This window comes from Callithrix jacchus, chromosome 2 (genome assembly GCF_049354715.1).
Source record: "Callithrix jacchus isolate 240 chromosome 2, calJac240_pri, whole genome shotgun sequence".
NCBI lineage: Eukaryota > Metazoa > Chordata > Mammalia > Primates > Cebidae > Callithrix > Callithrix jacchus.
In genome coordinates this window covers 140,379,115-140,395,592 of record NC_133503.1, presented here as the reverse complement: position 1 = coordinate 140,395,592, position 16,478 = coordinate 140,379,115, and the positions used below count along the sequence as shown (strand labels likewise).

Here is a 16,478-nt window from a genome sequence, read left to right as displayed (position 1 = left end):
GCCCACCTTCGCCTTCAAAGTGCTTGGATTACAGGCGTGAGCCACCACGCCCGACGTCCATTAACATTTCTTTTCTTTTTTTTTTTTTTTTGAGATGGAGTTTCACTGTTGTTACCCAGGCTGGAATGCAATGGCGCGATCTCGGCTCACCGCAACCTCCACCTCCTGGGTTCAAGCAATTCTCCCGCCTCAGCCTCCTGAGTAGCTGGGATTACAGGCACTCGCCACCATGCCCAGCTAATTTTTTTTGTATTTTTAGTAGACACGGGGTTTCACCATGTTGACCATGATGGTCTCAATCTCTTGACCTTGTGATCCACCCGCCTCGGCTTCCCAAAGTGCTGGGATTACAGGCTTGAGCCACCGTGCCCGGCCCATTATCATTTCTTTCAAGAAATTTCTCAATTTTTCTTTCTTAAGATCTTCATTGACCCAGTGGTCATTCGGGAGCATATTGCTTAACTTTCCTGTATTTGTATAGTTTCCGAAAATCTTATTGTTGATTTCTAGTTTTATTCCAGTGTGGTCAGAGAAGATACTTGATATTATGTCAATTTTTTGAATGTTTTAAGATATGGTTTGTAGCCTAACATATGGTCTGTCCTTGAAAATGATACATTTGCTGAGGAGGAGAATGTGTATTCTGCCGCTGTTAGATGTAATGTTAAGTAAATATTATTACATCTGCTGTCTACAGTGTAGATTCAATCCAAAATTTCTTTGTTGTGTTTTTGTCTGGATGATCTGTCCAATGCTGAAAGTGGGGTGTTGAAGTCTCCAGCTACTATTATATTGGGGTCTACCTCTCTTTTCAGTTCTAATTACATTTGCTTTATATATATCCGGGTGTTCCAGCGTTCAGTACATATGTATTTACAATTATTACATATTTTGCTGAAATGACCCCTTTATCATTATGTGATGACCTTGTTTCATTTTATTATTTTTTAATTTTATTTTTATTTTATTTTATTTTATTTCAGACAGAGTCTCGCTCTGTTGCCCAGGCTGTAGTGCAGTGGCACAATCTCGGCTCACTGCAACCTCCCAGGTTCAAGTGATTCTCCTGCCTCAGTAGCTGAGATTACAGGCACCTGCCACCATACTCGGTTAATTTTTGTATTTTTTTAGTAGAGACAAGATTTCGCCATGTTGGCCAGACTGGTCTCAAACTCTTGACCTCCGGTGATCTGCCCACCTCAGCCTCCGAAAGTGCTGGGATTACAGGTGTGAGCCACTGTGTCTGGCCCTTTATCGCTTTTTATAGTTTTTGCCTTGAAATCTGGTATGTCTCATATTAGCGTAGCTACTCCTACTCTTTCTTGGTTTCCACTGGCATGGAATATCTTTGTCCATACATTTATTTTCAGTCTATGGGTGTCTTTATAGGTGAATTGTGTTTCTTGTTGGCAATAGATATTTGGGTCTTGACTTTTTAATCCATTCAGCCACTCTATGTCTTGGTTGGAGAGTCTAGTCTGTTTACATTTAGTGTTATTTATAAGCAAGGACTTATTCCTGCCATTTTGTTATGTTTCTGATTGTTTCGCGGTCTTCTCTTCATTCTTCCTGTCTTCCTTTTATTGAAGGTGATTTTCTCTAGTCAAATGTTGAATTTCTGGCTTTTTGCTTTTCATGTTTCTGTTGTATGATTTTAGATTTGAGGTTAACATGAGGGGTGCAAATAATACCTTAAAACCCATTATTTTAGAATGATTATAACACAGAACATAAACTAACAAGCAAAAAGAAAGCTAATGAAAACTCTATACTGTAGCTTTGTCTCCCCACCTTTCAACTTTTTGCTGTTTATATATATATCTGGGTGTATATATTTGCTATTTCTATTCATATCTTATTGTACTGTCTGTATCTTGAAAAGTTGTTGCAGCTATTATTTTTGATGTGTTCATTTTTTTCATCTTTCTACTTGAGATTTGAACAGTTTACACACCACTGACAATTATTTTTCTGTTTACTTACTATTACCAGTGAGTTCTGTAACTTCAGATATTTATTTTGTTGTTGCTGCTACTGCTGAGACAGGATCTTGCTTTGTCACCCAGGCTGCAGAGCAGTGGCACAACCACAGTTCACTGCAGCCTTGAACTCTAAGGTTCAAGCAATCCTCCCACCTCAGCCTCTGGAGTAGCTGGAACTACAGTTCAGCTAACTCTTTTAACATTTTTTTTTTCCTCAGCTCTTTGAAGTCAATCTTTTAATTTTTTTGTACAGACGAGGTCTCACTATATTGCCCAGGTTGTTCTCAAACTCTTGGGCTCGAGCGATCCTCCCTCTTCGGCTTCTCATAGTGCTGGGATTACAGGCATGAGCCACTGCACCCAGTTCCTTCAGATGATTTTTTTTTTTTTTTTTGAAATGGAGTTTCACTCTTGTTGCCCAGGCTGGAGTGCAATGGCGCGATCTGGGCTCAATGCAAACTCTGCCTCCCAGGTTCAAGTGATTCTCCTGCCTCAGCCTCCCAAGTAGCTGGGATTATAGGCATGCACTGCCACACCCAGCTAATTTTGTATTTTTAGTAGAGATGAGGTTTCTCCATATTGGTTTGGGTGGTCTCAAACTCCGACCTCAGGTGATCCGACCACCTCAGTGGGATTACAAGCATGAGCCACCAGCCTCCTCCATCAGATAATTTCTTATTGCTCATTAACACCTTTTTCTTTCAGACTGAAGAACTCCCTTTAGCATTTCTTGTAGGACAGGTCTGGTGTTGATGAAATCCCTCAGCCTTTGTTTACTTGGGAAAGGCTATTTCTCTTTCATTTTTGAAGGATGTTTTTTGCTGGATATACTATTTCTAGGATAAAAGGTTTTTTCCTTCTGCACTTAAGTATGTCATGGCACTTTCTCCTGACCTGTGAAGTTTCCACTGAAAATTCTGCCGATGAATTGGAGCTCCATTGTATGTTATTAATATTGGGTTCTTTTCTCTTGCTGCTTTTAGGATTCTTTCTTTATCCTTGACCTTTTAGAGTTCATTGAATGCCTTGAGGTAGTCTTCTTTGAGTTAAATTCTTAGTGTTCTACAACCTTCTTTTTTGTTTGTTTTTTTTTTCTCTTTTCTACAATCTTCTTATACTTAAATATTGATATCTTTCTCTGGATTTGAGAATTTCTCTGCTATCATCCCTTTGAATAAACTTTCTACCTCTATCTCTCTCTCTACTTCCTCTTTAAGGCCAAGAACGCTTAGATTTGCCCTTTTGAGGCTGTCTTCTAGATCTTGTAGGCATGCTTTACTTTTTAAAATTCCTTTTTCTTTTGTCTTCTCTGACTGTGAATTTTCAAATAGCCTGTCTTCAATCTCACTATTTCTTTCTTCTGCTTGATTAATTTTGCTGTTAAGCAACTCTGATGCATTCTTTTTTTTTTAGAATTTTAAGGCAGTGCTGAAGAATGCTGATGCATTCTTAATTATGTCAATTGTATTTTTCAACTCCAGAATTTCTGCTTGATTCTTTTAAATTTAATCTTTTTGTTAAATGTATCTAATAGGGCCAGGTCTGGTGGTTCATGCCTGTAATCACAGCACTTTGGGCAGCTGAGGTGGGCAGATCACCTGAGGTCAGGAGTTTGAGACCAGCATGGCCAACATGGGGAAACCCCATCTCTACTAAAAAAGCCAGGCGAGGTGGCAAGCACTAATAATTCCAGCTGCTCAGGGGAGGCTGAGGCATGAGAATCACTTGAACACTGGAGGCAGAGTTTGCAGTGAGCAGAGATCACACCACTGCACTCTAGCTTGGGGGATAGAGTGAGACTCTGTCTCCAAAAAATAAAAATAAATAAATAAATTAATCTAATAGGATTATGAATTCCTTCTCTTTGTTGAGTTTCTTTGAATTTCCTCAAAACAGCTACTTTAAATTCTGTCTGAAAGTTCACTTATCTCTGTCTCTCTGGGACCAGCCTTATTTAGTTTATTAGGTGAGGGTATGTTTTCCTAAATGGTCTAGAAGCTTGTGAATGTTTGTCAGTGTCTGTGTACTGATGAGTTAGGTATTTTTTTGTAGTCATCACAGTTTGGGCTTGTTTGTATCTGTCCTTCTTGGAAAGGCTTCCCAGGTATTCAAAGGGCCTTGGGTGTTGCGATCTAACTGTTTGATTACTGCAGCCATATCTGCCTTAGAGGACACCCCAAACCCAGGAATGCTGTAGATCTTGTAGAATCATAAAGGTACCACATTGGTGGTCTTGGTTAAGATCCAGAAGGATTCTCTGCATTACCGGGAAGAGATTCTTGTTCTCTTCCCCTACTTTCTCCCAAATAAATGGAATCTCTCCCTCTCTACTGAGCTGCCTGGAGTTGGGAGATAGGTGACACAAGCATCCCTGTGGCCACCACCACTAGGACTGCTCTGGGTCACATCTGAAGCCAGCACAATACTGGGTCTTGCCCAAAGCCCACTGCAACCACTACCTGATTTCCACCTATGTATGCTCAAGGCCCGAGGGCTCTGCAATCAGCAGATGGTGAAGCCAGACAGGCTTGTATCCTTCCCTTCAGGGCAATGCATTATCACAGGCCCCAGGCAGGTCCAGAGATGCCATCGGGTAGCAGGGCTAGAGTTGGAAACCTTCAAAATCCACCTGGTACTCTATTCTACTGCAGCTAAGCTGGCACTGAAACCACAAAACAAAGCTCTTCCCACTCTTCCCTCCCTTTCCCCAGGCAGAGGAGTCTCTCCCCATGTCCACAGGCCCACAGGGAGTGCTGCCAGGGTACTGACAAAGTTCACTTAAGGCCAAGGAATCTTCAATCAGCTTGTGTCTGAATAGGAGTCTCCACCTCTTGTCCTTCCTGAAGGAACACCAAATTTCACAACTGTCTACACAAAAATAGCCTTCATAAGAACCAAAAATCAGCTTAGGTACCAGCTCAGCCACAGTGGGGAAGAGCACTGAGTGGGCTCTTGGGGTCCTTGATTCCAGATCTTGGCATTTGAACAGCATCTTTGGACCTACCCCTGGCCAGAGGGGAGCCCACTGCCCTAAAGGGTGAGTCCCAGGCCTGGTAGCTTTCACCACAAGCTGATCATCTATAGATATATGTAGACACATCCACATCCACATATATTATCCAGATAGATAGATAGATAGATAAGGCCAGGTATAGTGACTCATGCTTGTAATTCCAGCTATTTGAGAGACTAAGATATACATATATATAGATTAGGCCAGGCATAGTGACTCATGCCTGTTCCCAGCTATTCAGGAGGCTAAAACAGGATGATAACTTAAACTCAGGAGTTTAAGACCAACCTGGGCAGTATAGCAAGATCCTGTCTCTCTCTCTTGCAAGATGATAGATAGATGGATGGATGGATAGATAGATGATAGATAGATAGATAGATAGATAGATAGATAGATAGATAGATAGATGATAGGAAGCTCTCTGTCAGTGTGCAAGCATGTCAAGTGGTGAGCTTTAGTATAAGTCCCCAGTCATTTCATGGGGACCTTTCCTAAGCATCAGTATTTTTAGAACTTTTCTTTTGGGCTGATCCATACCCATACTCCTAAGTGAGGTAAGAGAAGAGACCATTCTCTTACCTCACTTAGGAGTATGTAAATCCAGCTGCCAGCCTTTTGGGGACTGGGTGGGAGAAGGTGACTGGAGGTCTTACCATCTGGTATGCAGAATTTCACTTAACACCCCTCTCAGCTTGCCTGGCCTCCTGAAATCCAGAACCCCTCTAGTTCAACCACTTCAGAACATAAACTTCCAGTCATCTGCCAGGATCGGGGAGAGAATACACTCACTGCACTCAGTTAAGGAAGATGGAATCAACCAATTATTTTCTTTTTTAAATTATTTTTTAATTTTAAAAACATTTTAATCCAGCTCAAAATGTTGACAACCAATTCTTTTCTTTCTTTTTTTTTTTTGTGTATGTGTTTTTTTCTATTCTTTGAGATAGGGTCTCATCATTCTGTCACCCAGGCGGGAGTACAGTGGCATGATCATAGCTCACTACAGCCTCAACCACCCAGGCTCAAGTGATCCTCTCACATCAGCCTCCTGAATAGCTGGGACTACAGGCACCCATCACCATGCTCAGCTAATTTTTTTTTTTTTTTTGAAACACGGTCTTACTATGTTGCCTAGATCTCAAACTCTTGGGCTCAAGCGATCCTCCCTCCACAGCCTCCCAAACTTCTGGGATTACAGGCATGAGCCACCGTGCCTGGCCATCATGCATCTTTTAAAAACCATATGATTGATAGATAGATAGATAGATAGATAGATAGATAGATAGATAGATAGATAGATGGATATAGTTAGATTGCTTGGCAGAGCTTGAGGAAGTAACTGAGATACATGTGTATTCAGTCTGTTATGTTAAATCACTCTTCCCTCTGTGAAACACTACCTTCTCTTTTCTCAGATACCATGATCAGGTCTCCTGCCTCTCTGATGTTCTTGCCCAATATCCTAAGCTGGCTTTTCTTCCTTCACTGCATCTTTAAATATGGAAGGCCCAGACCTTGCTTCTGGGCATCTATTCTTCAGTGTGTTCCTTCCCTAGATGATCTCATGCATATCAGTCTTTAAATACCCTCTAGAGCAAAAGGAGACTATATCTCCATCCTGACCTCTGTCTAGCACACCTCGCCCCTTGTATATCTCTTTTTTTGAGACAGGGTCTCACTCTGTCGCTCAGGCTGGAGTATAGTGGTGTGATCATGGCTCACTGCAAGCTCTACTCCCTGGGCTCAAATGATCCACCTGCCTCAGCTTCCCAAATAGCTAGCATCACAAGTGCATACCTTCGCACCAGGTTAATTTTTAAAAGATTTTTTTGTAAATATGAGGTCTCACTATGTTGCCCTGCCTGGGTCCTGTATATCTCTAAGCATTCCAAATACAGCAAAATAGCAAAATTGTTTTTTGGTTTCTTTTTTTTTTTTTTGAGAGGGAGTCTTGTTCTGTCACCCAGGCTGGAGTGCAATGGCACAATCTTGGCTCACTGCAACCTCCGCATCCCAGTTTCAAGCCATTCTCCTGCCTCAGCCTCCCAAGTAACCGGGATTACAAGCACCTGCCACCAAGCCCGGCTATGTGTTTTTGTTTTGTTTTGTTTTTTAGTAAAGATGGGGTTTCATCATGTTGGACAGGCTGGTCTCAAACTCCTGACCTCAGATAATCGGCCCACTTCGCCCTCCCAAAGTGCTGGGGTTACAAGTCTGAGCCTCAGAATTCTTTTTTTTTTTTTTTTTTTTTTTTACTATCTCCAGTAATGGGTATAAGCAAGCCTCAGAATTCTTAATATCCTGTCCAAAACCTGCTGCCCCCTAAAAGCTGGTTGTCTCTTGGTCTTCTCTATTTTAGTTACTCAAGCCAAAACCCATGAGTCATCCTTGATTCCTGTTTCTCTCACTCAAGTATGCAAACCATTAAGATCTAGCAACTCCACTTCCACAACGTATGCTGACCCCACCCCTTTCTGTCTATCTCTAAGAGTCCATGCAAGAGTTCGTTTTTCCTGGTCTCCTACAATAGCCTCTTTCTGGCCCCTTTGCTTCTCTTCTCCTCCCACTTCTCCTTCATCCTCCCCCAACCCTATATATTCTCCCCATAGTAGCTAAGGTAATCTTTTTGTTTGTTTGTTATTATTTTTACCTTATTTTCATATACTTCGTCTTTTGCCTTTTTTTTTTTGAGACGGAGTTTCGCTCTTGTTACCCAGGCTGGAGTGCAATGGTGCGATCTCGGCTCACTGCAACCTCTGCCTCCTGGGTTCGGGCAATTCTCCTGCCTCAGCCTCCTGAGTAGCTGGGATTACAGGCACACACCACCATGCCCAGCTAATTTTTTGTATTTTTAGGAGAGACGGGGTTTCACCATGTTGACCAAGATGGTCTCAATCTCTTGACCTCATGATCCACCCGCCTCGGCCTCCCAAAGTGCTGGGATTACAGGGGTGAGCCACCGCGCCCGGCCCTCTTTTGCCATTTTTTAATCTTTTTTTTTTTGAGACAGGGTCTTGTTCTGTCACCCAAGCTGGAGTGTTGGAGTGCAGGGGCATGATCATGGCTCACTGCAGCCTTGAGTAGCTGGGATTGCAGGTGTGCACTACTGCACCCAGCTAATTTTTGTTTTTTGTAGAGACAGGATTTCACCATGTTGCCCAAGCTAACCTTGAACTCCTGGGCTCAAGACATCCACCTGCCTCAACCTCCCAAAGTGTTGTGATTACAGGTGTGAGTCACTGCGCCCAGCTTTACTTTACCGTTCTTATATTACTTTTAACTAATTTTCTTTTTTCCTAGTTACCCTATTTTTTTTTTCTTTTTCGACTTTTATTTTAGAATTGGGAGTACATGTGCAGATTTGTTACCAAGGAATACTGCATGATACTGAAGTTTCTTATTAAAAGATAAATCAGATCATGTCCCACCTTGGCTTAAACCATGCAAAGACTTCCAGTGGACTCATCACAGCCCAGACTCCTTATCTTGGTGTACAGTACCTGTGTAATCCTACCCTTTCCAACATCTTCAACCTCGTCTCCGCTACTCCCCCTCTATACTCTAGCCACACTGGCTTTTCTGAAGATGCCAAGTTCATTTCTATCTTTGTGTTTTTCACAGACTACTTCCTTTACCTGGGATGTTCTCCTTATTGTCACTTAAGCCTCAATTTAAATGTCACCTCCTCAAAGAGACAATTCCTGACCAAAGTCTAACGTAGCTACCAAACCACTCTGTTTGTGCCGCTTTCTTTTAATTTTCTGCCTACTACTTAGTCTTACGTGTTTTGTTCTCTCTGCTTACTTATTCATTTGTTTAGCTTCTTATCTGTTTTGTTCAGAGCAATATCCTTAGAATCTAGAAGTAACTGGTATGAAGTTGACATTATTAACTTAGGAGAGGGAACACTGAATACTAATAGTTCACCGAGGAGAAAAGTCAGGAGTTTTCTATTGTTGTTGTTTGTTTGTTGTTGTTGTTTTTGAGATGGAGTCTTGCTCTGTTACCCAGGCTAGAGTGCATTGGTGCGATCTCAGCTCACTGCAACCTCCGCCTCCCAGGTTCAAACAATTCTCCTGCCTCAGCCTCCTGAGTAGCTGGGATTACAGGCACTCACCACCACACCCAGCTAATTTTGGTATTTTAGTAGAGATGGGGTTTCACCATCTTGGCCAGGCTGGTCTCAAACTCTTGACCTCAAGTAATCTGCCTGTCTTGGTCTCTCAAAGTATTGGGATTACAGGTGTGAGCCACCGAACCTGGCCAGGAGTTTTAAGTGTTATAAAGAGAGCAGGTAATCCATAGTGGTTATGCTAATTAAACTTGATAACTAGCATTCTGAGTAGAAATGAGTCTATGTCTGAGTATGTACATAGTTGGCAGTATTTCTCAAGCTTGGCACTATTGGCACTATTGACGTCTTGGGCTGGATAATTCTTTGTGTATGGTAGGGTAGTGGTGAGGGTTGTCCTGTGCATAAGATGTATAGCAGCATCTCTAATTTCTACCCACTAGATGCCACTGCAGTTGGGAAAACTCAAAATGTCTCTAGACATAACCAAATGTCTTTCATGGGACAAAACATTCCCCATTTGAGAATGACTTGATTAAAAGATGTTCCAGCTGGGCGTGGTGGCTCACACCTGTAATCCCAGCACTTTGGGAGGCCAAGGTGGGCAGATCACCTGAGGTCAGGAGTTCAAGACCAGTGTGGCCAACAAGGCCAAAGCCCTCTCTACTAAAAATACAAAAATTAGCTGGGCATGGTGGTGGGTGCCTGTAGTCCCAGTTACTTGGGAGGCTGAGGCAGGGGAATGGCTTGAACCCAGAATGCAGAGGTTGCAGTGAGCCGAGATTGTGCTATTGCACTCCAGCCTGGGCAACAAAGTGAGACTCCACCTCAAAAAAATAAAATATGTTCCACTGTACATTAGTCAAAAATGAGTCTTCACTTTGGTCTGGTAAAAGCCTGGCATCCTAGTGTCATTCAAAGTTGATGGTATTTTATCAGCTTTAGTAGTTAGAGCCTATGCAATGAAACAACAGTTTCGATAATTCCTAAGCAAGTGCTATTGTAAGTGAAAAATTAATTTTTACAGTCCCTCTTCCTGAGACAATAGGATGCCCTCACAGAGTCAGCACATGATCAGGTTCTGAGAGCTTCGCTACCATCTGAGTTCCTTTCAGATGCCATTCTCACAAGATTCCATTTTGTTTGTCAGAGTAACCTTAATCTTTTGTTGTAGAATTGCTGGATGCCTAAAACGGGATGGTGGCTGCACAACAACTGACATTTAAAAACCTGTGAACAGGCTGGGCGCAGTGGCCCATGCCTGTAATCCCAGCACTTTGGCAGGCCAAGGTGGGCAGATCACCTGAAGCTGGGAGTTCGAGACCAGCCTGATCAACATAGAGAAACCCTGTCTCTACTACAAATACAAAATTATAAAATTAGCCTGGCGTGGTAGCAGGCACCTGTAATCTCAGCTACTAGGAGGCTGAGGCATGAGAATCACTTGAACCTGGGAGGCAGAGGTTGCGGTGAGCCAAGATCGCACTATTGCACTCCAGCCTGGGAAACAAGAGGGAAACGTCATCTCAAAATATATATATATAAATATACAACGTGCTAACAAAAAATGAATAAACAAGTAAGTAGAATGAAATTTCACAAGCGGGTGCAGTAGCTCACTTTTCTAATTCCAGCACTTTGTGAGGCTGAGGAGGGCAGATCACCTGAGGTCAGAAGTTCAAGACCAGCCTGGCCAACATGGTGAATCCCCATCTCTACTAAAAATACACAGATTTGCCAAACATGGTAGCACGTGCCTGTAATCCCAGCTGCTAAGGAGGCCGAAGCACAAGAATCACCTGAACCTGGGAAGCAGAGGCTGCAGTGAGCCGAGCTGGTGTTGCTACACTACAGTCTGGGCAACAGAATGAGACTCTGTCTCAAAGGAAAAAAAAAATCAGCAGATGAAGGGTGGGCAAGTATTTAAAAACAAAAAGCCTGCTAAAAGCTAGGCGCAGGCTTGTAATCCCAGCACTTTGGGAGGCCAAGCAGGCACATGGCTGAGGTCAGTTCAAGACGAGGCTGGCCAAGATGATGAAACCTCATCTCTACTAAAAATACAAAAATTAAGGTTGGGCATGGTGGCTCATGCCTGTAATCCCAGCACTTTGGGAGGCTGACGCAAGTGGATCACGAGGTCAGGAGTTCGAGATTGGCCTGGCCAATATGGTGAAATCCCATCTCTACTAAAAATACAAAAATTAGCAAGGCGTGGTGGCGGGCATCTATAGTCCCAGCTGCTCAGGAGGCTGAGGCAGGAGAATCACTTGAACCTGGGAGGTGGAAGTTGCAGTGAGCCAAGATCACACCATTGCACTCCGGTCTGGGTGACAAGAGCAAGACTGAAACTCAAAAAAAAAAAACAAAAAACTTGCTAACAATAACTTGACAATAGCAACCATTAGCAACAACTTAAATAATGTTTACAGTATGCCCTAAATCAGCATCCTATTTGCAAAAGCCGGAATCCTAAAATAAAAAAAAAAAAGAAAAAGCCAAAACCCTACTAAAAGATTCCACAGATTAGTCTGGGCAACATGGTGAGACCCCCCTCTCCAGAAAAAATTTAAAAATTAGCAGGGCATGTTGTTGCACGCCTACAGTACCGGCTACTTGGGAGGCTGAGGTAGGAGGATTGCTTAGCCTGGGTGGTACAGGCTGCAGTGAGTCATGGTTGCACCACTGCACTTCAAGCCTGCAGTACCAGCTACTTGGGAGACTGAGGCAGGAGGACTGTTTAAGCCTGGGATATGCAGGCTGCAGTGAGCTGTGGTTGCACCACTGCACTCCAGTCTGGGTGACAGAGAGAGACCCTGCCTAAAAAAAAGAAAAAAGAAACAAAACAAAACCAAAAAAGAAACAAAATAAAAGATTCCACAGATTGGTTTTCCCCACCTTGACTTAGATTGGCTTAGTTCTTGGATTTTATTTAATTTAATCCTCCCACCTCAGCCCTCTGAGTAGCTGGGACTACAGGCATTGTGCCACCCTGCCCGGCTAATTTTTTATTTTTTGTAGAGATAGGGTCTCACTACATTGCCCGGGCTGGTCTGGAATTCCTGGGCTCAAGCAATCCTCCACCTCAGCCTACCAAAGTGCTGAGATTACAGGTATGAAGCACCATGCCCAGCCTATTCTTGGATTTTATATTGAGATCTCTTGATTTAGTCTGAAGCACCTCGCCAAATGCAACAGCTATTAAGAGTTGGTAATAAGAGCCACCTTGTTTAGTCAGCAAATAACCTAAAGTGATTTTATTGTTCAGCATGATTGCAGCAAATGAGTTACAGCTTTTTGGGTTTTGTTTTTTTGTTTTTTGTTTTTTTTTTTTTTTGAGATGGAGTTTAGCTCTTATTATCCAGGCTGGAGTAAAATGGCTCAAATCTCAGCTCACCAAAACCTCCACCTCCCAGGTTCAAGCAATTCTCCTGCTTCAGCCTCCAGAGTAGCTCGGATTACAAGTATTCACCACCACACCTGGCTAATTTTGTATTTTTAGAAGAGACAGTGTTTTTCATGTTGGTCAGGCTGGTCTTGAACTCCTGACCTCAGGTTAGCCACCCGCCTCAGCCTCCCTAAGTGCTGGGATTACAGACATGAGCCACCGAGCCTGAGTTAAAGATTTTTTTCTTTTATTTTCTTTCTTTTTTTTTTCTTAATAAAAGATACTTTCTCAAGCCCAGCTAGAGTTAAAGCTTTTTTTGTTCAGCAAGTGTAGCAGACAATCTTGTCTAGACAATTTCATTTGCCAATCACCATTGGAAAGGGCAGTTTCTAACACAGCGTTCTAAACTAGGCACCTCCAATGCAAGGTTGAGACTTGTACATGAAGTGATGGAAACCAGTGTGTCTGACTGCTAATTGAAGATTTGTATTTCAACAGGCATAGGGTTGACAGAACATTAGGTCATCTGAGAGACTAACAATATTATTAAATTCCCAAAATGGCACATAAACCACTTCCAGAGGCCTCATTCCTTCTTCTCGCCAAGACCTACATTCAGAGTAACATTACATTAGCATAGGGAACACAACCTGTAATTTTGGTGAATTTTGTAGGTATGCTTCCAAGTGCCTGAGAGTCATTTAAACCAAATATACAGTTAGCCCAGTCAAATTGAACGTAAACCTGTAGCCCAATTTCATAAGAACCAATCTCGATTGGAATGTCTTGAATAAAGCAATCTGCTTCCATAAAGTCATCTTCTCCTAAAACCAAAAAGTTCCTGGGGTTCCTGACTCAATTACCTGAGTTCTGACAAATGTGTATATAATGGGTCAAAACGTGAGCTTAAATTGAGAAGCCTGAGCCCATAGCTGTATTCTCAGTAATAGCAACAACTAAGACTAACCTTTTGAAGCTTTTTCTTTTTTTCCTTTTTCTTGCTCTTCAGGAGTTTGACAACATACCTTTGAAGCTTTGTGATGTTTCTCCCAGAAGACAATTTTGGATCTGTCACTTGCTTCTGGAGCATCTAGGCAAATATAAGGAGAAAAAGTCAGACGTCTCTTGTGGTTGACAAAACTTAATGGCTGTAGTTGATTTTCAGCAAGTATGGCAGACAATCCTGTCTATAATTATACTACAGTAATACTACAATTATACTACAATAATAATAATAAAATGGAGGAAGCAGAGAATCCTCTGTTAAAGTATACTAAATATTAATTCAGAAAAAGTATACTAAATATCAATTCAGAAGGATTTAGTCAATAAGAACATAATACAGGCCCAGTGCAGTGGCTCATGCCTGTCATCCCAACACTTTGGGAGGCCAATGCAAGAGGCTTTCTTGAGAGCCAGAATTCAAGACCAGGATGGGAAACATAGCAAGACTTCATCTCTGCAAAAACACGAACACAATATGGATCAACTGTGAGAGTATTGACAATTGCCAGTTCCCTTAATTTTTTTTTTTTTTTTTTTTGAGACAGAGTCTTAAAAGTCTAAGGCTGGGTACAGTGGCTCACACCTGTAATCCCAGCACTTTGGGAGGCCAAGGCAGATGGATCATCAGCTCAGGAGTTCAAGACCAGCCTGGCCAACATGACGAAACCCTGTCTCTACAAAAATACAAAAAAATTAGCTGAGTATGGTGGTATGTGCCTGTAGTCCCAGCTACTTGGGAGGCTGAAGCAGGAGAATTGCTTGAACCTGGCAGGTGGAGGCTGCAGTGAGCCAAGATCACACCATTGCACCACTCCAGCATGGGTGAGTGAGATTCTGTCTCCAAAAGAAAAAAGAAAAGGAAAGAAACCATTCTGAAAAGACTACACATGACTACATATTGTATGATCTCAATATGACATTCTGGAAAGGACAAAACTATAGAGGCACTAAAAAGATCAGTGGTTGCAAGGGTCTAAAAGGAGAGAGGCTTGAATAGGTGGAGCCTAGGGGACTTTTAGGATAGTGAAACTTCTTTTCTTCTTCTTCTTCTTTTTTTTTTTGAGATGGAGTCTTGCTCTGTCGCCCAGGCAGGAGTGCAGTGGTGCAAACTCAGCTCACTGCAACCTCCACCTCCTGGGCTCAAGCCATCCTCCTGCCTCAGCCTCTTGAGTAGCTGGGACTACAGGTGCCCACCACCATGCCCAGCTGATTTCCTGACGGGGTTTCACCATGTTGGCCAGGCTGGTCTTGAACTCCTGGGCTCAATCCACCTGCCTCAGTCTTCCAAAGTGCTAGGATTACAGGCATGAGCCACCTTGCCTGGCCAGGATAATGAAACTTCTGTATGATACTACAATGTTAGATATGTCATCAATGTCATTATATATTTGTCAAAACCCATAGAACACACAATACCAAGAGTGAACCTTAATGTAAACTATGGGCTTTGGGTAATAATGTGGTGTCAATGTAGGTTAACAGATTATAATAAAAGTTCAACTCTAACGTGGGATGTCAATAGTGGGGAAGGCGGTGAAATGCTCTATATTTTCTATTCAATTTTGCTGTGAACCTAAAAGTTCTCTAAAAAAATAAAGCATATAAAAGTAAAAATTATTTTTAAAACTGGAACACAGAGAGGACTGATCAATCCCAGAAAGACTGAGGATGGATGTTGAACACAGAACTGAAGGATGAATGGGAATTAGCTAGATAGAACCCAGGGGCTTGAGGGCAAGATGAGGCAGGCACTCCAGGAAAAGGTAAGGGCCCCCTGGCCGGCATCCAAGTAGGAGGGGAGAACTATGATGACAGAAGACTGAATAACGATCAACGAAACCAAATGATTGAGTGCCTTCTTCTGGATCCTTGACTTCCAGAGCCAGGAGTCTCTATTGGCTCTTAGACCATTGCTCTATGAAATATCAATCTTTTTGTCCTCTAGCCTCTCCTCCAGTTGCTGAGCTCCTGGTGTGTTTTGAGGGGTAGAAGGCAAAAAGGACCCTCTTGTTTTTCTTTGGATCCAGAGAGAAATTGAGCAAATGACAAAGCAAATGGGATTAAATGTATTTTATTTTGTTTTTCCTGATCTTCTCATGAGAGGCAAATACAGGTTAAGGATGGGTGAATCTGTGTAAAGGATATAGAAATGTTCCTTACAAGATTTTTGTTGGCAACTGGTCTAAGTATGATATTATTTCCAAATAGAAAGCTAAAACAAACAAAACAATTGGCCTTGGGAAACTGGCCAGTCTTGAAGTAATCAAGTAAGTAGAAGCTGGGAGGTGACTTTTTAAATTATTATTATTTTTTTTATTTGAGACAGAGTCTCACTCTGTCGCCCAGCTTGGAGTGCAGTGGCGCGATCTCAGCTCACTGCAACCCCCACCTCCTGGGTTCAAGCTATTCTCCTGTCTCAGCCTCCCGAGTAGCTGAGACTATGGGAAACTGCCACCATGCCCGGCTAATATTTGCATTTTTAGTAAAGACAAGGTTTCACTGTGTTAGCCAGGATGGTCTCAATCTCCTGACCTCATGATTGGAAGGTGACATTCTTAAGGGACAACCAGTGTTGCAAAAATAATACGAATACCCATCCTCCCTCCCCTCAAAAAACCCCTAAATTCAGTTCTTCGCTTGCTAATGTGTGATCCTGGCAAAGTCATCTAAGCCGCTGAGCTTCAGTTCCTCCACTCCATAGAGTTGTTGCAACTATCAAATGAAAGAACGTATATCAAAGCCTTTCATGAACTATATTATTGCTGCTACCGTAGAAATGGAAAGTGTGTAACAATAATTTGGACTAGATCCAAAACTACTTTGGACACTTCTGAGACTGTGGCCGCGCGCCACTGTCACCTTCCAAAGGCCACCAGGCTTTCCCAGATCTGGCACGGGCAGCGCACCCCCCCCCGCGCCCCCGCTTTCCAGGTAGGCGGCGCACGCGTTGCTAGGCTCTCCAGGTGACCGCGGCAGCTGCCCGAGAGCGCAGGCGCGGAGGCAGACAACGTGAGAACCTGG

General features: G+C 42.7%; 1 protein-coding gene across 1 annotated transcript in view; it reads right to left on the bottom strand.

The window, feature by feature from the left end:
• Positions 1-16,478, bottom strand: part of LOC118151518 (uncharacterized) — a 105,503-nt gene that overhangs the window by 88,728 nt on the left and 297 nt on the right. Inside the window, exons 2-3 of the mRNA XM_078365986.1 lie at positions 16,317-16,433; positions 13,478-13,542 (exon numbers count right to left, since the gene is read on the bottom strand). Of these exons, the coding sequence (XP_078222112.1) occupies positions 13,478-13,542; positions 16,317-16,433 (182 nt within the window). The remainder of the gene's footprint in view (positions 1-13,477; positions 13,543-16,316; positions 16,434-16,478) is intronic.